The sequence below is a fragment of the Vipera ursinii genome (assembly GCF_947247035.1).
Source record: "Vipera ursinii genome assembly, chromosome: 1".
In the NCBI taxonomy this organism is placed as follows: Eukaryota; Metazoa; Chordata; class Lepidosauria; order Squamata; family Viperidae; genus Vipera; species Vipera ursinii.
The window spans coordinates 84937590-84962240 of NC_139512.1; the positions used below are offsets into that span (position 1 = coordinate 84937590).

At 38.0% G+C, this 24651-nt stretch overlaps 1 protein-coding gene across 5 annotated transcripts in view; it reads left to right on the top strand.

The window, feature by feature from the left end:
- The window catches only part of SHANK2 (SH3 and multiple ankyrin repeat domains 2), a 394189-nt gene that overhangs the window by 130009 nt on the left and 239529 nt on the right, over positions 1-24651 (top strand). For all 5 annotated transcript variants that reach the window (XM_083374122.1, XM_083374125.1, XM_083374126.1 and 2 more), the window contains 2 exons: positions 14701-15007; positions 17382-17551. In XM_083374122.1, the coding sequence (XP_083230248.1) occupies positions 14701-15007; positions 17382-17551 (477 nt within the window). The remainder of the gene's footprint in view (positions 1-14700; positions 15008-17381; positions 17552-24651) is intronic.

Here is a 24651-nt window from a genome sequence, read left to right on the forward strand (position 1 = left end):
GGGTTATATGGTGGCGCAGTGGGCTAATGCCTCCTTAAGTAACACCAGTTGCCTGCAATTAGTGCAGGTTCGCATCCCACCAGGCTCAAGGTTGACTCAGCCTTCCATCCTTCCGAGGTAGGTAAAATGAGGACCCAGATTGTTGGGGGCAATAAGCTGACTTTGTAATAATGGCGCTTGGGGGGGGGCCCAAAGCCCTAATAAGCAGGCATATACATAGAATGAAGGCTATTGCTAAGCACATTGCTTTGTGCTTAAATTGTAAGCCGCCCTGAGTCTTCGGAGAAGGGCGGGATATAAATGGGATTAAAATAAATAAATAAATAAATATATCTCAGAGCCACTGAGAGATCAAGGTGACATGGAACCACACTTTCTCTGTCTCTCTCCTGTGACATGTCACTCCCAGGATGACTGAAGATAATTTCTGAGGTGATTATGCCTAAACCCAAGACTGGAGTTAGTCAATCCAGATAATCAGTATTTTTTTTTCAGGCACCTTGTTCAAAAGGGAGATACTCGTTACCGGGCAATAGTTATAAAAAATCTCTGGATTCAGGAAAGTTTGCTTATCAGAACTTACTACATGATAGCTTTTTCAGGCAGCAGGGAGCACTCCTCTGTACAATCCTGCAGTCACCAGCATCTCCCCCTCCCCTGCCCTGATAGTTGATCAAGGTGATAATGATCAAGAAGTCAAGCCTTCCACGGCTTTTGGTGTAAATCTTGTCAATACCTTCAAACAGCATAAGCAGAAACTCACAATGTTGAGAAAGGCAGAATATTGGACACCTCAATAGGTGTTCAGATCACCATGGAGACAGATGATTTTATCCTCAAAGTTTATTAAACATTCAGTGCCAAGTATATCCCTGATGGAATTCTGTTCTCTTCCAAATACTAACACTTTATTGGGAGGACAGTTTTATTCCATTTTAAAAGTCATGAGGTGTATCTTAATACTTTTTAGTTCTTCATATCATTGTTAGATGTACAAAGCAAAAATTTGTATTACTGATGGACATATTTATTGAAACATGTATACATCCCTCTCGCCTTTCAATTATGTCAGTTAAAAATGCCTTAAAATAAAACAATGCTTTAAAATAAAGTAAAAATTAATTTTACAACAAATTCCCAGTTTTAACTATGCACAGCATATCTAGAAGTAAATATTATTGAGCTCAATAGAAGTTAATTTGGAAAGGCAATAATGTGTAGATTGATCTGTAAAATATAGAGTTTTCCTGGCATTTAAAGGTTATGAAGGATAGTGCCAATAAGCCTCCCTCAAAATATTCTAAAGCTAAGGTAAGAAAGCTGTTTTGAGAGTTATTAATGGAATCATATGGGAAGAAGAGCCTCAGATGATGCTCTTAATACCTGTGCACATACTTGTTAGTGAAAGATGAACATCAATATAACACCCCCCCCCCACAAACATCATAGAAATTCATCAGTCTCATCAGTCCCAAACCAGAAGGTTAAATGTAAAATGCAGCCCACCAAAATCCTGAGATTTCTATGATGCCTCATTGGCATATGTTGGTGTCAGTCAGGATTAGGTCTCCCAATCGCTTACTTGAGTGCAGAGAAAAATCAAAGGAGAGCCAAAGATTCTACTTTCGGTCTGGCTAGGTTGTATCCAGGTAGCCCTTGATTTACGACCACAATTGAGCGCAGAATTTATGTTGCTAAGTGAGAAATTTGTTAAGTGATGAGTTTTGTCCCATTTTACTTTTCTTGCCACCGTTGTTAAGTGAATCACTGCAGTTTAAGTTAGTAACATGGTTAAGTGAATCTGACTTCCCAATTGACTTTGCTTGTCAGAAGGTTGCAAAAGATGATACATGATACTGCAACCATCATAAATATGAACCAGTTGTCAAGCATCCAAATATAAATCACGTGACCATGGATGTGCTGCAATGGTCATACATGTGAAAAATGGTCATAAGTCACTTTTTTCAATGCTGTTATAATTGTGAAGGGTCACTAAACAAACTGCTGTAAGTGAAGGACTACCTGTACATAGGAACACAATCTTTCCTGTAATTCAGGCAGCAGAAATAGCAATTTTTCTAAAAAAAAAAACAAAAACAAATCCCGATGCTGATTCTTCCATTCCAAAAGTGTACTGGATTTTTACCAGCATTTTTTGTGGCTATGTACAGAAAATATGCAATAGCAAATGTTCCTCAATGGGATTTATGTTCAAAAATCCCATTGAAAGACTGCTGATTTATTCTGTGAGGGGGGAAAAAGATAATTGGGTTCAAATTAGTTCAGTCAAATATATCCATATATTTTTTAGTCATATATATAAATATTTCTAATGTGATTTAAGAAGGTCTTTGGAGGAAATAGTAATTGGGAAGGGGTAGGGAAAATGCTCAACTATACAAATAGAAAATTCTGAATTCATTCCTCATATTAAAATTTTTTAATCTATGTTCGTCTTTCAACTGTGCCAAAACTGTGACTAGAATAATTTCTTGATTTACATAGGGTGCTGACATGCGAATGTCACTAACAAAATTTCGTGTGGGTGATTTTTGAAAAATGTTTTGATTCATATTTCAAAGGCTTAATTATTATTTGGCAGATGAAAATAGGAATATGTCTGTGTATGAACACAAGCGGTAAAGCCTGACAACCTAATCTATGCTATGCTATATAGTGGTAGCACAACACGAATCTACCACAAATATAAAATAAGAATTGATGGACATAAATATTTCAAATATATAATTTAAGTAAATCATAGAGATGTATAATATTTAGAAGAGATTGGTCCCTTTTTTACTGAGATTGGGTGTATGTGATTTATTTATTTTTGTATAACTAAATTTACTGATACAGCTTATTAAAAAAAAGTTATAAAAACCGTATTGAGCAAAAAGTCTTTCTTTCATTTATACACCATCACTGCAAACATTAATCACAAACTTGCTTTAAAGGTCAGCCAGTATGACCCTGGATTATTTTCTATCCTTCATCTCCTTGTCTGTGTTTTTACGAAACATAAGTAGATAAATGCAGAGAAATCTAATCAATAGTAAAAACGTCTAATTTATATTTATATTGAAAGAGAATTTGGGATAAAATGAAGTGCAATGCCTCTCTCTCTGTGTTAAATATATACATGGAATAGATGACTAGAAGTATTTCTATTTTTTAAAAACTGCAATAAATGAATGATGTGCTTCCTCTGGAAACATTTTGAAAGGCATAGGATTATTTTCATCGGATGCACATATTTATAACAAATAATAACATTCCTGTTCTTAATGCCCAAATGAGTCCCATGTAAATTTGTTGTTTCTAATTTTCAAGTGCATTTTTTATCTAAGGGAATTTTATTCTGAGTAATTTTGCAAAATTATACATCAGGTGTTAAATTCCAAACCTAAAAAGTAAAAAGGTGGCTTATTAAAATTTAGAAGACGGTGCTTCATTAAAAATTAAGGGAAAAATAAACACTGCAATATTGTGTATCCTAAGTTCTTTGCATTACATACTAACCACTTTTTTGCAGCAATTGTACCAGAACAGGGTAAATATTTAATTTCCTATTAATTATATTTTTCCTTTTTTTAATTCCTGAAGAAAACATCCTAACAATTAAAAGATCCAGAATTTAATTGTAGATACTCTGCAAACAACAAGCTGACAATGTTGAAGTGAAATGATTATTAGTAATTGGTAATAAATATAGAAATAAATCTATTCATGGTTAGGCCAATTATTTCTTTATCACAGTACAAAATTAAAATTGTGGTTGAAAGTACAAGTAAATTTTTATATAATTATCTCAGTTTTCTTAAGGAAATATAGTACATAATATCATTTCCAGTGTGCCATACATAAAAAAAGAAAATGCTACTTCCAATTTATTTTTTTATTTCTATTATGTTGTAGATTGAATCCCTGGTAAATCTAAGGAAAAATATTTATTTAATTTATATAAAATCAACTGCTTTCCAAACAAGTATTTAAAGTTATAGTCTTCTAAAAACATATATATCCAAAGATAGTTGTTTTTCTGAATATCTTCCCCAAGGTCTTCATTGCTTACTTGCCAATTGCTAGTTATATTAGTTGACTTTTAGTTACTGATAATAAATTCTAAAAGGCAGAAACTTTTGAAAAACCACAGTATTCCAGAATAAAGCCCATTTTTGTTAATTATGTTTTAAAGATTATGTTTCAAATTCACTGGAGGAAAAGAGAATAATCAAATAACTGTCCACACACTACTAAAGAATATATGTAAATGACCTGTGAACTTAATAATGAAAGTCATGCCCCCACCCGAAAAAAAATCAATTAAGATTAAATATAAGAAAGACCAAACTAATGACAGCAGGTACAGTAACAGCCTTAGAGAACTGATGTGAAGTTTTGGAAATGGTGAATTACTTCTGTCTTTTAGGATACACTATCAGTAGTAGAGAAACTGGCAGTCAAGAAATATGCCACTGATTAACACGGTAGGGTGGCAGTGAAGGCCATAGAAAAACATTCTGATGCCAAATATTCAGATGTCTGTATATACAAAGATCAGAATCATGCATCTCTATGAAAGAAAACATGGGACTTTGAGGAAGCTGGATATAAAGAATATTGATGCTTTTGAACTTTGATGCTGGAGGAAACTTCTGGGAGTACCAAAGATAGTCAAGAAAGGTAACAAATGGGTCATACAACAAATTAATTCAGAGTTCTCACTCAAAACAGAAATGGCCAGGCTCAGATTATAATGTTTTTGGACACCTTATGAAAAGATCTGCTCTGTTTAAAAGTTTATAATGCTGGCAAAGAAAGCAAAGTGGATGGCCAACAGCAGGACTTCATTAAAGTCACAATGGATGTAGCATTGTTGTGATTATCCTGGAGGAGGTCCATTTACTGTATATAGTCTCTCTGAGGTGATATCTTGATAGTACATAATTAATGAAACTGAAGAATAAAAAGACACTGCATTTTAAAAAATATGAATCAACAAGAATAATATGAAACTTGAAAAAAGTTAATTGTAGACCACTAAGGCATAGGAATACAGGTAGTCCTTAACTTACGACCCCAATAGAGCCCAAAATTTCTGTTGCTAAGCCAGGCAGATAAGTGAATTTTGTCCCCTTTTGTGACCCTTCTTGCCACCTTTGTTAAATGAATCACTGCAGTTGTGTGAAGTTAGTTACAAAGATGCTGAGTGAATCTGGCTTCCGCATTGACTTTGCTTGTCAAAAGGTTGCAAAAGTGATTCCATGACCCCAGGACTCTGCAAACGTCATAAACATGAGCCAGTTGCCAAGCATCTGAATTTTGATCGCCTGACCATGGGGATGCTGCAATGGTGTAAGTGTGAAAAATGGTCATATGTCACTTTTTTCAGTGCCATTGTAACTTTGAATGGTCACTAAATGAACTGTTGTAAGTTGAGGACTGCCTGTACAGTAGAGCAGGGGTCCCCAACCCCTGGTCCATGGACTGGTACCAGGCCGCGGTATGCCAGCAACTGGGCCGCACAAATCAGCAAAGCCTCATCTACGGGATGCAGGCAGCACACAAAACCACGCCCTCTCCGGTCCGTGGGAAAACCTCTCTCCATGGAACCGGTCCCTGGTGCCCAAAATGTTGGGGACCTGCAGCAGAGCACATTGTGACAAATTTGTTTGTAACTTGTCAGGAAGGATTTAGAGTTTAATGATGATTGCATTTCATCAGTTCCCTATCTCCCTTTCTTTCAAGCTTTTTCTCCGTAGTTTGCGAAATGCTCCACTGAAAGAAAAATGAATGACTGTTCTTCTTCTGTTTCCAGATGTTAATTTTGTCTATATTCGTTCTGCACTGTCTCTCTGTTTCAGTCATCCCTATTTTCTTACTCATAAATCTCGTTATTTACAAAAGCGGGAGAACATTTGAAAGACTCTGCCGATGGTGTTCACATGACTAATACTATGAAATGCAGGAAGGTTTTTTGAGCAGCTCCAGTCTACGCACAGTTGGCTCCCAGCTGACAGACAGAATGTGGGGTGGGCTTTTTCACCAGAATGTTGGGAACTGGATGCCCAGCTATGCTTGTAGTTATACAGTGCCCAGAAATCTGATGCTTATGCCAGAATTCAGGCAGTTAAATAGTATAGAAACTGGGTAGCTTTTATTCCTGTTTCATTTCAGCGAAGGTTATATAATGAAGGAATTGCTGCTTAAGTAAAAGGGAAAATGAAGTCTTTGTTAAATGCCTTAACAAAGAAAGAAGGTAAGCACTGAACACAAAGCACATGATGCTTAAGAACTGCTTTTTTTTCTGCACGCTTAATGTGGTCTGCTAGTTACTATAATTATAGTAAGTTCCTTCTGTATTTTTTCTAGAATTCCTTTATGTTAGGCTTCCTTTTAGACAACTCATTATAAGAGCTTGCCTGTAAGTTGCTCGCTTTTGTATGTTTTTTAATTATTCCATGTGTGAGAAAATCTGTTATTTCCTAACGTATGCTTTTAGTAAGTGTAAGGGATTCCTTAGATTTATATATTATTAAACGTTTGTGGAAGAACATTTTGAAGATGATGAGATCTTTTTAATATATTATAATCATGATAATTATTTAGAGTGATGCTGTTTATGTATCATCTTCTAAATCATTACAACTGATTATGGGAAAGGAATGTAAAAGTGGAAACCAATCCTATATGAGTTGTAGAATGTATACTGTTATTCTGTAAGTTTTTATGTGCAATTTTATTACAAAAATAGTACATGTAGAAGGCACGTTGGAAATATCTGTCCAGTTGTTTTGTCCGAACTATATTGGGAAAAGGGAAGAAAACAAATTGAGCAGGAGAAGCTTGTTCTGTCCTTAATTTTTCTTGTAATACTTAATGATATGTGCGTTGGTCATTTAAAAACCGTACCCATTTTAAACTTAATATTTAAAAGAAGGTTTGGTCAACATCAGGTGAAAATAATTCACAAACTAATAAAACCTATATAATAGTGCCATGTTGTGAGAAAAGAGGGGATGTGTTCCCAAAGAAAATTACTTGGTACGTTGTTTCTTCTTAAATGTAGGAGTCTTAACGTGGATTTTCAATGCAATTTAGGAGAAAATTAAATTGGATTCCGTAGATTGAATCTGTTTTATTTTGTTGTTGTTGTTGTTTGCTGTATAATTAAGCTGAGATCTGTACATGGTTTGAATCCTTGTTTGGAAAGGGGAGGGGGGGGGAGAGAGAGAATAGGAAACTGTGGAAGCATTTTCCTGGAGAAGGGAGGCAGGGTTACTCTTTCTCTGATTTCCTGTTCCCCTCTGCAGCTTTCCAGGTCCCTTCTCACAATGTTCTGGAAGGTCATTCCAGAAGAGAAGATGACAATGGAGACTGCAGGCTGAAAGGGGAAATGGAGAAAATTGCTCTTCCTTCCCTTGTCCTTTAGCACCAAGAGACATCCAGATGAGTTCACCAACTTGTTGAATTCAGCACTTCCACACCACTTACGGTGCTTTCTTTTATTAGACCCTTGGAAATAGGATGGCTTTCACTCAGAAATGGTAAGACAAGGAGCAAATGCTTTTAGATCTTGCATCTTCAGCAGTGCCCGATCATAGGAAAGAAGAAACATGCCAGTAGTCTAGTCCTTACAAGCTGGGTTCATACAGAAGAAAGGGGGAATTTGACAAACTCATTTGTCACTCATTTTACCTCTTCTCATATCTTCTGAATTACTGAAAGGGGAACAGCATCAAAGCTTTCAGGCTAGTGTTCCCCTTACATGACTTGGGGTGCTAGAACTAGGAAGAGGGCTGAGAGCAAAGTTCATTAACGGAGGAAATTGAATTATGGGACTTTCAACTATACTGTTGCTGAGCTAGAAATGAATCACTTCTCAAGACTACTGACGTTATAGACTGAGATCTACAGCTACTCTCAAACTGACAAAACTCTTCATGGGGATGTTTCCTAAGTCAACATGTGTGTTTTGTTTCAAATGTTCTGGAATTCAGTCCAGAATATGTGAGGAAATTTCATTTAAGGCAGAATAAACATCGATGGTCTTTGAGCTAGTACATATTCTGGAAGAATGCAAACCCAAAAAGCACAAGAAAAGCTAGTCCCTCTCATGAAGTGGAATTGCTCTCCAGAAGGTGTTAAATGAAAAAAATAAAAGTATAATGATTTGTTCCGAAGTGATGTAGATAATTTTAGTTATTAAAAAAGGTAAAATCTTTCACAAAGCATAATCAGTTTTGAGTGACTACAAAGGACATTCCTAGTGTTCTTGGCAGTAATATAATAATGGTTTGCCACTGTCTTCTTTCAGGCTGTTTTTTAAGTTTTTCAGTCTAGTCTCTCCTCCTGTGAGTTTTTGGCCATCTTCCATGTAGCTGCTAACCAGATCCTACCTTAGTTGCAGCCAAGTGCTATTATTTCTTGTTGCTACATATGCAAAACATATGTGAAATAATTCAAGAAATTCAGTTAATGAATAAAATGATGATGTTTCTTAAAGATTGATGATTACGGGTATCAATATGCAATCTTTATGAACATATCTGAACTACATTAGCTCATTAACCGATGGAAATAGAAAAGTGGTTACTTCTGTAAAAGTTAAGAAGTAGAAATTCAGGGCATCTGCAAATCCAACATGACCTAGTTGCTAAAAAAGGCTGAAAACAGGTACACAAGGTTTTCTGCAAAAGAGGCAAATGATGTCATATGTCATGATGTCACAAAAAGACAAGACTTAATACTTATGTCGATGTAAAGACGTACTTACATAACAGCATCATGATAGACATGACATTTTGACATCTCTGAGGCTCGCCAGAGACATATTGATAACAAATTCACATCATCCTCTTGAGATATAGGCAGAAGGGAGGATTTTTGTCTGTTCTACCAGATCCAACAGACATCCAACAGACATGTTCTAGGTGTTTTTTATTAATCAGTATTATATTGCTGGACTGAAGAGGCATGTCTTCTCTGTCGCAATACCTGCGCCATAGAACAGCCTCCTGCCTGAGATTTGGATGGCCCCAAATGTCTTAGCCTTATGGAAAGTTGTTTGAAGCCCAGTATATGTCTGTCTGTTTTCGTGGAACAGTTAGGTTGTTTTTGTTCTTAGATTGAATTATTTGAAATGGTTACAGGGTTTTTATATGTTTTTAATATAGATTGTTTCTCCATCCAGAGTTATGAATTTAAGATGTGTGGCCATCTTAAAAAAAGAACGTGAAGGGGTTTTTTTGTTAGAGGTTTGATTAGTTCTATTATTGCATAAGCATTGTACAAAAGTAAGGAATCAAAAAAAGAGTTGCGTGAAAATAATGCAAAATATACTGTAAACAGAAGCATTCAATAGTGCATTTTCCCTCTTCCTTTCATTTCCTCCCCAACCACTAACTACTCCTTAGATATTATACTTTATTTTTTCAGTTTTTAAAAATTCTATTTCTATTTTGTCTTCAAAACACAGATTATAAATGTCTTAAGTTTGCCTTGTTGTATAATATATTGTATGTAATGGAGCCATGCCTGCTTGACTTTGGTTGCTAAGCAAGGTGATGGTTAAGCGTGTCACACCCAATTTTATGATCTTTGTTTTGCCACAGTTGTTAAGTGAATCACTGCAGTTGTTAAGTGAATCAGGTGGTGATTAAATGAATCTGGCTTTCCCCATTGGCCTTGCTTGATGAAAGCCGGTTGGGAAGATTACAAATTGCAAAGGTGTGATCCAGGGGTGCTGCAACTGTAGTAAATACATGTTGGTTTCCAAGCACCCAAATTGTGATTACATGAATGCAGGGGTGCTGTAATGGTTGTAAGTGGGAAGTCCAGTAAGTCACTTTTTTCAGTTCTGTTCAGCTTCGATCTGTTTCTAAACAAATGGTTGTTAGTCTAGGAATACTTCTGCAAATATATTTAGTCAGTTTTTCCATTTCTGCATATTTTCCAATTTTGGTTTCCCAATCTTGTATCAACAGGAAGGAAAACCAGAATGTTTTAATTATTAGGTTGTTTCGAGAAATTCTTTACTCTATATAAATTCATTGAGTGATTTGGGGCTAGTTACTATCTTTCAGTCTAACTGTAGAGTTGATTAGAGGAGAAACTTGGCATAGTGTTGTATAAACTATCTATTCTAATATATAAATAAACCAAAACTTGATTCGTAACCTCTACTAGCATTCAATTGGGGAAATCATTGGAATTAAGACACAGACAGCCTCCATATGAGTTATTGTATAGCACAGCAGTCCCCAACCTTTCTGGCTCTGTGGAATGAGTGGTGGTGGCAAAAGGGGGAGAGGGGATGGAACAATGCAGCTTTGTGTGCTCCCACTCCACTTGCATGGCCGAGTTTTCAACAAGCCATGGCCCAGGACTAGACTGCAGACTGGGGGTTGGAGACCCCTGGTATAGCACATAGTTGAAGCACTTTCACACTGGGGTAGGAAGAGATACAGTAGAGCAGACATGTCAAACTCGCGACTTCAGGTGATGTTGCGAGACGTATCGGGACTGTTCTGCCATTGCCGGCAATGGGGTGGGTGTGGTTTCCGGATCATATGTCTGGCCCGTGGGCCGGCAGTTTGACACCCCTGCAGTAATGACATGTCTGAAAAGAGAAAAGAACTTTTATAATTCCTATAGAAGTGTTGGTCCTTATTTCTTTAGATTGCCCTTTTCATGGCTGTTTAAAAGTTTAATAATCTTCAACAATTTTTACAAATATTAGTTCCTGTGAAAGTTGATCTTGGGAATATTATGCTAACAAAGTACTTTATAGGATCTGGGAACAAGATTCAAAGGTTATTGCAGGGCGTGGCTTTTTTGTGTAATATTCTTTTATAACAGTTCCCCATTTGAGCTGCTTGCATTCGTTTTAGTTCATGTCCTAATATTTGTGTATTCTCTCTCTCTTTTTTTGGTAAAAGATAATGACAGTGGAATTGTTAAATGTGGATTTGGCAGAAATAGAACTAAAGTTTGAAAGCTGCTTCAGCCTAGCTTACAAACATTTGATTCCATTTTTTTAAAAAAATTCTTTTTCATGTTGTAATTATTAATATTTAATAACGAGCTGAGTATTTATTTAAGGATTTTTCCCCCCAGATGATTCAGTGAGAATTAGTGAAGTTAACTGAAAATTTTTTAACAAATGCCATAACAGATTCACTGGTGGAAATACATTTTTGGTTGTGTTTAAAAGAGGTCATGGTTTCTGTTGATTTAGCAGATCACCAACATGTAGTTCTGAAAAAGGTGAGAACTTGGCATGCTGGGTAGCCTCCTGAAAATAGGCCAACATGCAAAGCCAGTACATTTTATAATGATTGATCTGTGGATAAAAACCTCAGATTCCTTCCACAAACAAGATTGCTGAGATCTCACCTGTGCTGTTGTTTCTCATGGTGCCAAATGGATGCCATGTCATTAACTTTACCTACAGCTGCTGCTCCAGAGCAAATGCTATAATTAATCAGTTTTGGTGAGCTTGCCTGAAGAGACAGCAAGCAGTGTTGCAGTATCAAGGGAGCTTCATTTTGTCCTGCCTTCTGGTATCTCCCCTCTAGATTCCTCCATCGCCCTCTCCCATTTTAGGAGCGATCAGAAAGGTGGCTTTGCCACATCACCCATGTAACGGGATTAGGGGGTAGTGAGTTTTTGGAACCAATGTTTTTACTGGACTCTGTTGGACAGCTGAACTACCTTTCTGTCCTCCCTTTATTCAGCTCAGTCCAAGGGAACAGCAGTAAGGACACTCACTTGGCATTATGAAATTGCTGTACTGGGCAATAAGGTTAAGGCTGGTGATTATGCAGAGATTGACAGTCTTGGATTTGCAGAAACATCAGTGATGTCCCATTCAGTGGCGTAGCGTGGGTTGTCAGCACCCGGGGCAATTGGCGCCCCCTAACCCGGTGACGTCATGGCACCGCCGAAAAGACGCGCCCCGCAGCGGCGTAGACTTTCCAAGAAGAGTCGCGCGCATGCGGGATGCTTCCGGGTCCCTCTCGAGGGCGGCTGGGCGGGGCTCCGACCTGCAAGAGCCGCTGCATTCAAGCTCGCACATGAGCCCCACTAAATAAAGCCACGCATGCGCACGAAGCTAGGCCAGCCGGCCGGCGGGTCCGTCTTCACTCGGCCAAGCCTGCCGGGGCGCCTGCGGGGCGCTTGCGGTTGGCCTGAGCCTGGGTGGAGAGTTGGGCGCTTCTATTTATTTTATTCAGTTTATGTGGCCGCCCATCTCACCTGCCGGACTCATTTCGCTTTGCAAGAAAGAGCAGCTCGAGAGTGGAGCCAAGCCGACTCTGTTCAGCCCTTGGGGCTCCCTGAGCAGCTCAGTGCGAGCGCACCCCCCCAGATGTTGCGCCCGGTGCGGCCGGCCCCCCCTGCACCCCCCACGCTACGCCACTGGTCCCATTGCCTGGAGGCGGTCCGGGTTTGGATGGGGAGAAACAGGCTTCGTCTCAATCCTGACAAGACTGAGTGGCTGTTCATACCGGCATCTCGGGCTGACCAGCCTTCTCCATCATTAACAATAGGGGATGAGGTATTACCCCCCGTTGATAGGGCTCGCAACTTGAGAGTCCTCCTGGATTCACGGTTCAGTTTGGAAGATCATATAGGAGCCGTGACCAGGGGGGCTTTTGCCCAGATTCGCCTGGTGCGCCAGTTGCGTCCCTATCTGGACCGAGATGCTCTACGTACAGTCACTCATGCGCTCGTGACCTCCCAGTTAGACTACTGCAATGCCCTCTACATGGGGCTGCCCTTGAGGACCACCCGAAGGCTTCAACTGGTGCAGAATTCAGCCGCGCGAGTTTTGATGGGAGCTTCCCGATACTCCCGTGTAACACCTCTTCTCCGTGAGCTACATTGGCTTCCGGTTGCCCTCCGGATGAGATTCAAGGTGCTGGTAATGACCTATAAAGCCCTAAATGGCTTGGGTCCGGACTATCTAAGGAAACACCTGCTGCCAGCATCATCTTCCCATCGTCCTGTGCGCCCCCACAGGGAGGGCCTTCTCAGGGTACCGCCGGTTAATGAATGCCGGCGGGTTATTCCCAGGGGAAGGGCGTTCTCTGTGGGTGCGCCTGCCCTATGGAACCAACTACCCACAGAACTTAGGACTGCCCCCGACCTTCGCTCATTTCGCCGGGACCTGAAAACTTGGCTCTTCGATCTGTTTGGTCCAGACTGTGGGGTTGTTAATTTAACTGGGTTTTAGATTTACTCTTGGGGCTTGAATTTAATTTAATTGTTTTAATTGTTTTTAATTTTTGTATTCATGGTTTTAACTGCCCTGTAAACCGCCCTGAGTCCTACGGGAATAGGGCGGTATACAAATCCAATAAAATAAATAAATAAATAAATAAATAAATAAATAAATAAATAAATAAATAAATAAATGAAAAACCCCTGCTTGAGGATACTGGCATTTTTTGTTTCTTTTAACTTCCTTCTCTGAGATATCTCTAGGGTGGAATCTCGTATTTTATTCTGTGTCTCTTGTAACTGCAAAGCAAGCTAGCATAGCTTGAGGGCCAGTTGTGGGTATCATAATAAATAATAATAATAATAATAATAATAATAATAATAATAATAATAATAATAATAATAATAATAAACCTTTATTGTCAAAGTACAACATGTGTACATTGAGATTAGCTGAGCCTCCCCCTGTGCTCTCTCCCCCCAACACACAGTGACAACAAACCCTCCATCCCACCACACTATGTGAACCAACTACACCACACACCGGGTGAGAAAAATCTGTCAGCCAGCTGTTGTTTTCTGTCATAAATAAGTTATTTTGCAGGATGAGAAACTTTCTACTCTTGCCATACTCTAACATAATGAAACTATTCATACTGCTCGTTGTTCATTGGTCAGATATTTTATCTTTATTGCTGAGTCTTAACTTCCAATTCCATATTCTTGAACAAAGGTATATTATTACAGTATTCTATCTTTACAGGTAGTTCTTGACTTAAAACCATTTGTTTTAGTGACCATTTGAAATTACAAGTGATCTACAACTGGTCCTCATACTTAACGTTTGTCTCAGCCTCCACACTGTCATGTGATCAAAGTTCACATGACAATTGGCATGTATTTGCAACCATCACAGTGTTTATTTCTTTATATATTTATTACATTTATTCTATCTTTCTATCTGTCTGTCTGTCTGTCTATCTATCATGTATCTATTTATTAAATTTATTGGCCACCCATCTTACCACAGGATAACTTTCTCAACCGACTTCCAACAAGCAAATTCAGTGGGGAAAGCCAGATTCACTTAGGGACCATGTGATTCACTTCACTGCAGTGATTTGCTTAAGAACCATAGCAAAGAAGGATGTACAATTGGCCATGACTCACTTAACAACCACCTTGTTTAGGAATGAAAATGCTGGTCCTAATTGTGGTCCACTAGTACCTGTAATGAGTACAAGATTATTCTAATTTTATTAAATCTGGTTCTTTTTCAAAGTTTTCCTGTGGAAATGGTTTTTTAATTTGAATGGCTCTTTAAATACAATTTCAACGTTCACCTTGACAGGCTATCAACTTTTAATATTCTATATGAAAAAGTTAAAAGGATACTACATGGCACTGAAATGTTTACAGGCTATGATAAGTGTTTTTAAAAGGTCAATGCTTTTCTCTCTTTGATTGCAGTGCCATTCAGAGAGGCTCCCACCTACTCAAACAGACGACGGAAACCTCATAGCACTTTGGCCACACCTCGCCTCTTGCTTCGGTCTAATAGCGATAACAATTTGGACATCAATCTTCCTGACTGGTCAGCCTCCCCTTTACCCTCTTCACACCGTAGCCTTTCGCCTCACCTATTCCAACAGATGCAGAATAATCCTAATGGAACTGTGAAAACTGTTGGAAGTTACACTTCATCCTCTCGGAGCCGTTCTCCATCATTAAACAGGCTAGGAGAGGATGCAAAGCGCCAGCAGCAACGGCACATCAGGTAACTGTCTCTGTTGGCTTTTTTTAATATGAGAATTTTACTGTAATTTCTACAAGTCTCCTGCTATACTGTCTCCTCTATGTCTTCTTTTTCCACACTAGTATTTCTCATTCCCCAAATGGATATAAATAAATGCTTCTTCCTGCTGTTGTACATTGGTTGGAATTCTAATAGAACATAGACTATGGACATTACCAATAGCTTTCAAGATTCTGGGAAGCTGTTATGGAGCTAGCTAACGGGTTTTTTTTAATGTAAAGGAGGAACAAAGATGAATTTGTAACTAGTTTTCTAGAGTAGCTCCCCTGGAAACTCTGATAGTCTGATACAGAGAGTTTGGGTTTAGCTTTTCCTCCATAAACTATGGATTTTGGATCTCTTCCCCTCACTGATTTTACTGCTTTATGTGGAGACCTAGGAGACAGAAGGAACTTTTCTCATTTTCAAAGTGAATAAAGTTGCACAAGTGAGGCTGCTTGTAAGTAGCATGTGCCCTTCAACTTATAAACTCTGTTATTAGGGATGATATGTCTTGACCTGTTTGGGTGACGTGTGTATTTAAGGCTTTCTGAAAACCGCAGACTGTTATTGTGGGTCTCAATTTGTGTTATAATTTCAAAAATGAAAGAGGAGTGGAGACTTCATTATCTAGAGTTATTTCCCATCTGCAGTTTGTTTCTACTGTGTTTCCCCGGAAATAAGGCCTAGTCTTATTTTTGTTTTGCCTCCAAAAGAGGGACCAGGTCTTCTTTTAGGAGGGTGTCTTTTCTATTCACCTCATGGCAGCGGCATTGACAGCCCCACCTAGTCAGCCCACTTCTTCTATGGCCGAAGGAGCAACTTCATTCTGCAGCTGAGAATGGAGCTCCGGCCTGCATTTCACAGAGGCCTTCTGGAAAGGCTTCTGACTGCGAAATGGTGGATGGGGGATGCCGTAGAAGAAATGGGCTAGCGAGGAAAGGCCCTAGCTTGATTTTTAGGCATGTGCCTCACCCCAAAAGTAGGGCTTATTTTCAGGATAGATCTTACTTTCAGGAAAACACGGTATGTTTTTCTCAAAAGCATTATAATTGCTAGAAGTGGGAAATAATTATGATTTTACAGCATATAGCTGAACTTTGAAACTGACTTTGGCCCACAGTGTTGCTAGCTTATAAGGAGTCATCTATGCAGCCTCATTACTGCAGTTCCAGGATAGCCATTAGCATATTCGGAGGACATATGCTCACAGCACAGCATCCATCTCTGTGTCAGCCTGGTATGTAAACAGAAAAAGATAGCCCAGCATTAAAAGAAAATGGAATATTCTAGCGTGCATGAAGGAAGAGCCTTCAAAGTGAGTGGACTGCAGGGATCCAATTGGCTAACTGTTGCACCACATCCTTTTGTTTGATTGGGAGGTTCTGGACCTCCCATGAACTGTTTTGCTTTGGCTGCCAGAAGGGCTGCATGTTTCATTGACCAGCCTGGTTTTTTTGGGGGGTGGGGGAGGAGTTATTTATGCTTTACCCATTTTGTGGAATATTGACCATAAATAGAATGGCTTGTATCAAGCCTGAGCAGTGGGTTGGACTAGAAGACCTCCAAGGTCCCTTCCAACTCTGTTAATTTTGTTAAGCTAATCAAGAAATTTCAAAATGATGGATGCGGCTTTGTTGTAAAAGGGGATGTAGTTCTTTTAACAGGAATGGGTAAATTGAGAAAAGGAAATGAAGAAGAAAAGAATTATGTCAGCAGAGAAAGACACTTGAGTTAGCAACAGGCAACTTTCTCTCCCAATGCAAGTATTGAATTAAAAGGAAGAAAGAAGGACATTGGTGGAGATTCTGCACATGCTGCTTGTAGCAGGAAATGACGTTGCCTGCTGCTTTATCCAGTCAGAAAGTGGGCTGGAAAGCAGCAACAAGAAATATCCTTTCATACAGTGAGCACCCAAAATAACTGATAGCTCCCCGCACCCCATTGTGTTTTTTTATGCAGGCAGCAATACTACCAGTGTAATTCTTGAAATGTGGCAAAAAATTGGCCGCAGGGAGCAGCAATTTTTAAAGAACATACTTCCCTTCCACTTGAAGGAGAGGAGGAAAGCAGATCAGTGTAGCTGCTTTAAGTACAGTAAATGTCACATAAGAAAGCCAATGTATCAGAAATCCATGGCGCATTCAGTGCAAAAAATACTGCAATTAACCAACCTTTTCTCCTTAAAAATCTATCTGAAGTTTTAAAAAAAATTGTCTAAGCTGCTAGATAGGTAGCAGATAATGCTGCATGATTTTATGCTATTCTGTTGGGAACAAAGATTTGTTTAAAAGATAAATATGTTATAAGAAAATTAAAGAATGAAATACAACCATTCTATTCTGCTGTCTTTCAGTGCCAATTATAATCCCAGTGCCAACAAGGACATTATATCTGCTTTGGATTATCAGGGTCAAAAACGCAAACTGTATAGTGCTGTACCTGGAAGACTATTTATTGTTGTGAAGCCATATCAACCTCAAGGAGAAGGGGAAATTCATTTGCACAAAGGCGACAGGGTAAAAGGTCAGTTTCTTTTCTGTTCAAAAAATCTTGGATAGTCATGTATAATTTTTTGAAGCAGGCAACAGTCCCCACAGAATGCTATTCCAGAACTCTGGATTTTTAGTTTACGGTTACTAAGTAAATGGGCAGATAAAAGACAGTTGATGTTTTCTTGTCCTGTCTTCAAGGAGTAGGCATGATTGTAAGATAAGATCTCCAAAATTACTACACTTAATTATTGATGTTGAAATTGATTTTATCCTAATAGTGATCACTCCTCTCTTATTGCAAAATTATCTTGTATCTAGGCAAAATATATCCATACATTATGAGATAGTCTTGGAAAGCAGCAGCAAGAGTGAGCAAATTACTGCCCATTCTTTTAGTTTGCTGTAGATTCCCACTTAAACAGCCTATTTGACCTGCAAAGGATAAGACAGAAATACTATTTTTCCACAAAAGATCAGCATCATCCTAGAACTGTTAATGGATAAAACAAGCAATACCAGAAGTAAAAAAATAAAATTTCTGGCTTGATCCTGAATACATTGCAGCCAAGGTTAAATTGATCAAAGCCTGCATGACCTTCTGGTGTAATAATGTGCAGCATCTGCAAGAGGCAATACTCAAGCAGAAGAAATACAATATGGCTGTAAAACAAAAGGAAAAACCTGAGGTAAAAATGGTAACAAATGGTAGAAAATTAGCTCAATCAATTAAAGATAAAAACTGCTGCAAAAACTGCTGCTGGAGCAAGGACTAATTTCATCAAGACTTGGTTGACAGCTTCAGAGCTTTATCAAGTGAGACTAAATAAATAATTCAAGCCATTAAACTGTAAAAATCACATAAGGTTTGGACAGGTCCTTATGATCCAATCCTTTTCTCACTGCAATAATCCACTATTACAGCGTCTCTGTCCTCTGGCTTCCATCAAATGATAGTCCAACATGTCTTAGAGAAGTCTTAGAATAGAATAATAACAGAGTTGGAAGGGACCTTGTAGGTCATCTAGTCCAACCCCCTGCTCAAGCAGGAGACCCTATACCATTTCTGACAAGTGGCTGTCCAGTCTCTTCTTGAAAACCTCCCGTGATGAAGCAACCACGACTTCTGAAGGCAAGCTGTTCCATTGGTTAATTGTTTTCACTGTCAGAAAATTCCTCCTTATCTCTCGGTTAAATCTCTCCTTGATCAGTTTCCATCCATTGTTCCTTGTCTAGCCTTCAGGTGCTTTGAAAAATAGATTGTCCCCCTCTTCTCTGTGACAGTCCTCAAATATTGGAACGCTGCTATCGTGTCACTCTGGTCCTTCTCTTCACCAGATTAGCCATGTCCAGTTCTTGTAACCATTCTTCATATGTTTTAGCCTCCAGGCCCCTAATCAATTTTGTTGCTCTTCTCTGCATTCTTTCTAGCATCTTAACATCTTTTTTATAGTGTGGTGACCAAAACTCGATGAAGTATTGTAGGTGGTACTGCCATAGTAGCTCATGTGATCTTGATTTAATCCCTCTCTTAATGCAATATAGGATTGCATTTGTTTGTTTGGCTACTGCTGCACATTGCTGGCTCATATTTAATTAGGACTCCAAGATCCCTCTCACAGTTACTGCTATTAAACCAGCTTTCACCTAATCTGTATGTCTACGTTTGGTTTTTCTTGGCTAAATGTAAGACTACTTTTCTCTACATTGAATTTCATTTTGTTAGATAGGGCCCAATGTTCAAGTCTGTTGAGATCCATCTGGATTTTGAAGCTATCATCTAGATGGAAGTCTGTTCCATCATTGTACAGCTCTTGTTGTAAAAAGACTTTTTTTGTTGCTGTTCAACCAAAATCTGTTTCCTTGTAATTTCATCCTGTTGTTTCTCATACTGTTTTTTCTAAATTTCTGAATAATTTTGTTCCGCCTTCTGCTTTTAATAATGCATGAAGGCAGATATTGTGTCTCACCTCAGTCTTTGCATCTTCAGGCTTAAGATACTTGGAACCACCTAACTTTTCTTCTCCAGACACTTATTACAACTATCAGTTTGGGATATAAGTGTTATATTAGCAGTTTTATCTATTTCCATGTGTTTACAGTGTAGAATTAGGAGATAAATGATATATACCATGTTATTTACTTTTCAAAATAATATAGTTGCTCATGATTGTTAATATTTACATTAAAGGATCTTAGTCATGCTGATGAAAAGACTAGTCCACAAATAGGCCATAATTTTCCATTTTTGTGAAAATTATATAAACTGCTAATTAAGTATGAATATTCAAGAGCTGTCCTTAATGCTGAATCAACCTATCCATTGACCTAGGTTTCTTTTAACCAAATATTTTCTTGATAAGAAAACGCCCTTGAAATATTGAGGGCAGAGAGGTGTTTGCAAAGGAGAAGATATTCAAAGTGGCACAAAGAACAGCATTGTTGAGTAAACATTTACTGTATAGACTTGAATAATGGTATGCTGCCCAGAGTCATTTCTTGTGAGAAGGGCAGCCATAAAAATTAGATAGATAGATGGATAGATAGATAGATAGATAGATAGATAGATAGATAGATAGATAGATGGAAAGATAGACCACCTTGCCCATCTATTTATTACTGTAGTTATTAGCATTTATTTTAATAATTATAGTAGCAGATAGAGGGGCAGGACCCATATTAATAAAGAAAGATTTGCTTGAAGCTGCTTGCTAACAGATGGATTAACTAATATGTTCTGTTATAACCAACATGACACAAAACTGTGCTCAGGCCATCATGGTTTCCATTTGTTGCCGGAAGAGCAAGCTGAACAATATGCTTTCTCACTTAGTAATCACAATCCTAGAAAAGCATCACTGATTCCCAAAGAACCAGTAGTAGCTAATATAATCTTCTCCTTCTGTCATCCTTCATATACTGTATGTTGCACTAGTATGTCAGTCCACAACTATCATGGATAACATTATGGATGTATGATGAGAATTGCATTCTAATAAATCACCAGATTTGGAAAAATGGGGAAAGAATGAAAAGCACAGCACAGTGTTGCTCCTACGACCCTTTCTCCCCCCCCCCTTATAATTCCTGGCACTAAGAAAAAGACATGGGAAACAATCGTAGTGAACACAAGGTTTTCATTCTTTTCTCAAGGATATGATGATAAAACTTTAACTAGGGTTTTCGCTTCACTACTCATAGTGACTGCCTGTTGTACCCAACACATAATTTGCTCTGATATCAGAAAGCTGATAGTGGCAAATTCATACTCCACCTACCATTCCCTGAGCAATGGTACATTAATCTTAAAGAGATTTTCCAGCCATTATATATATAAAAAACCTGCAGTGAAAAGAAAGAGGTGGGAGGTCCCCATGTAAATGCTGCATTTTTTTTTACTAAAATCATTCAGATAAATCTTAAGTTTAAAGTTAAGAACCTTAGCTAAAGATCCTTTGTCTGGTCTTCAGACCTTATCCATCTCTCTGCTGTTATAGCTTCATAAACCACTATACTCCCTTAGATGCAGTCCTGTTAGATATCTTCATATGATGATGTACCTCTTCGCTGGTGTGACTGCCTGCATGGCTGCCTTTTTTGCTGATTAATACACAACTCTACATATTCTACAATTTTTAATAGAGATGATATCCAGTGATACAATCTATAAATATAATTGTTATGCAGCTCTTGTATAAGGTGTGAAACTGGTTTGTCCTTGCATGCTGAGGTGTGCAAATGTTGCCCTTTGCCTCTTCTACCTCTGCACTTGCCCTGTGGTATGAGCATGTACTTAATCTGCTTCATTATATATTCCTAGCTGTGTATAGTAATAGACTAAAAATAGTCTTCTTAAAGTCAAGTTTGAATTCTGATGTCTTCACTGACATTTCCATGTAGTTTTCTTGGCAACAGTGCAGAATTAGTTTTCTATTGCCTTCTTTTATTCCATGCAAACGTATATTCTTTTATCACTTTCTGTTAAGTGTTTATAGTATATACATAAATTCTGTTTCCTGTCTTAGATAGGTTGAAATCCTATCTAGGACGTGAGAGAATATCTTTGGCGGTCCAAGCATCAGCACGCTCCAGAATGAGGGAAAATTGCAGTTTTGTATTGCCATAGAGTTGGAACCCGGTTTATTAATTCAAAAGATAGATCACTTTACCATTGTTTGATTTAAACAGATTGTCCTGCTGTTATTGGAAATCACCTAAAACTTCTGTAGTGTTTTAAGCCTGATATAATTAAATGAAATTTAATCCATTTTTGTGGGAAATAGTGACTAAAATCATGTGTAACATACTGTGTGTCTACCTAAGAAACCATAATATTTCATAATATTAGCAATACCTATTTAAAAGAGGATCCACTAAATATGGATGTATAAATATGTATACATTTATACATGTATTTGTTTATGTGTTTATATCTATTTCAGCAGTTTATATAAACAGGTGAGGCAAGGCAAGAAGCCTGCAAAGTGTCAGGATTAGGAGATTTTCAATAAATAATGCACTGTTTGAGATTTGTTTAGTTTATTGTTAAAATTTGTTTATTAAATTTATATAGTGTCCTAATTCACAGGGACTTTTATCAGTTAACCATAAGAAACAGCAAAATAATTAAATTCAAAGTAAAAATAGAGCAATGTATATATAAAAATCCATACACTGTCGCTTACTCTCCAAATATTGCCTGGAAGAGCTCCAAAGGCAATCAAAGAGGGATCTCCCTGCAACTAGGACTTGACCAGGTACGCAGTGGAACCATCTGCCAGTTCATTCAGTTGGCAGTTGTTGTTATTGTTGGAGCCAGGAACTTATCTGACTAGAACAAAGTGCTGGATGGATGTAATACCTTCCATGTCCAAGTAAGAACACAGCTATTCCTAGGCAAAAACAAGGCCCAGCATGTAGCCTGCTGCTTGGATGTGTCAGGCCAGAAATTACCTGGAAGAGAAAGATGGTTGTCATGGAGGCCAGGAACTTCTGAGCAAAACATCCAATTGTATAACCTATAAGCATTCTTTGAAAAAAAAGTTATAGAACATGAATTAAGGAATTGATGATGGATATGATATATCATATTCTCAGTGGTATTACAAGATACCATATTGGAAATTAATGGGACCAGGTCAGAGCAGGACCGTGCTAATTAATATCCATTTATTATCCTGAATTCTAATTTGTGCAGTTGTAGTTTAACATATCTGGAAATACAAGGCTGGACAAGCTTAAATCACGCATCAAACAATTTGGAGGGTAACATTGTTCCAAGAAAGCTGAAACTGGGTCAAGTTTGGGTAAAGATTTAAAAATACATACAAATTACTGCATTAATAAACTATTGGGTAATCTAGTTAAATATATCTGTTATTTTGAGCCATTAGTCATGCCCAGTGACATCATTTCTGTCTAACACTCATGACACAAAGAAATCCACAGCCGATAAAAATAAATTTGATATTTGGTGGGGGTGTTTTTTCCACCAAAGCAATGCCAGTGATCAAGGTGGTGTCTTAGACAATGTCTAATTCAGACATTGCTACAACTTAACTTTTATTGCTTTTTTCTTACTACATTGCTATGTTAAATTAACAATATTATCAATACAAACCAACTTCTGCCATGGTACTGCAGTGGTTAGAATCCAGTATTGCATGCTAATTCTGCCGACTGCCAGCAGTTCGATTGTCACTGGCTCAAGGTTGACTCAGCCTTCCATCCTTCCTAGGTCAGTAAAATGAGGACCCAGATTGTTGGAGGGAAAATGCTGACTCTGTAAACCTCTTAAGAGAGGGCTGTAAAGCACTATGAAGTGGTATATAAGCCTAGGTGCCATTGCTATTGCATGCTTAATCTACAACTTTAAATATATTTTGTGAGATAAATGTGAGCTACTGGACTACTTCTCAAATGGCTTCTACAAAATATTCCTCAGTTTCCTCTCCTCTCCCATAATTTGATTGCCCAGATTTTACACCTTCAGATGAACAGTTGAAAAGTTCAAGGGATGAAAAAACAGATAGTTGAGGCTTGATTATTAAAGGTAAACTTCACAACCAGCTTTAAAATTGACAGTAAATATATTGAAGTGGTGGATAACTGTTGTCCTTTAGCAACAATTAGCAACAATTAATGAATTAGTAATCAAGAAAGGCACTGAAGACTAGCACTTGGTGGCATGACAATGAAGAAACCTGAGAAAGATGCCATGATGTTTCTATACCTACAAAGGTCAGAATTGTGTAGACAATTAGTTTTAATGATCACAACCTATGGAAGTAAAAATTGGGACCTTGGAAAAGTAGGTTAGGGTCTTCCAGATAAGAATCTATGGCAGACTAGATGTCCCTGAAGGAGTGTAGACAGAATTGCAGTGGAGATAAGTCAGATGGTGAATTCTGACCACCACCATCTTTCCAGATAAAGGAGAGATTGTGAGATTGCCCACTTGTACTCCAGACAGCTGCAAGGAATGAGATTTTCATGATTGACTCATGAATTGAGCTGCTGGGAGTTGAAGATTTTTAATCAAGTTCACACCTGTAATGCAGCCTAATGTATTGGAAGATGAGGATGACATTGGGAAATGAGGGAATGATATGCCGCCTAGGAACAATTAACCAAGAAAGGGAGAAGTCCCAAGAACTTAATGGTTGGAGAAAAAACTTAGGAAGAACCCACCCTAATGGATCTGATGGTTAAACATGGTGGTGATGGTAATAGTGAGACTTCAGACTTGGAAGACACTATTAGTATATAGTGTAGGCTTACAATAAATATAAATAAATTACAATAAATTTAGTTCACCTAGTCATGTTTCCTGTCTGGTTTAGCAGGGAGAATTGACATCTATATGGACAAAAGGTTCACACAAGGCTCAGTTTCTTAACCTTTTTCAAATGTAATTAATTTATAGCTAAATAGAGATTTTCTGACTGGCAAGATAAGAGAATTCCACATAATGGGTCAACATTCTTTCTGGACTAAAAAGGAAGAAAGAGTTTTAAAGACTTCAAAGCTTTTGAGAAAATGCTCAACAACAAAGTTTAAAACAGATAAAAGGGATAATTATTTTGAAATGTGATTTTGTGATGAAAGTGCTGTGGAGGAAATTAGAATTAAAAT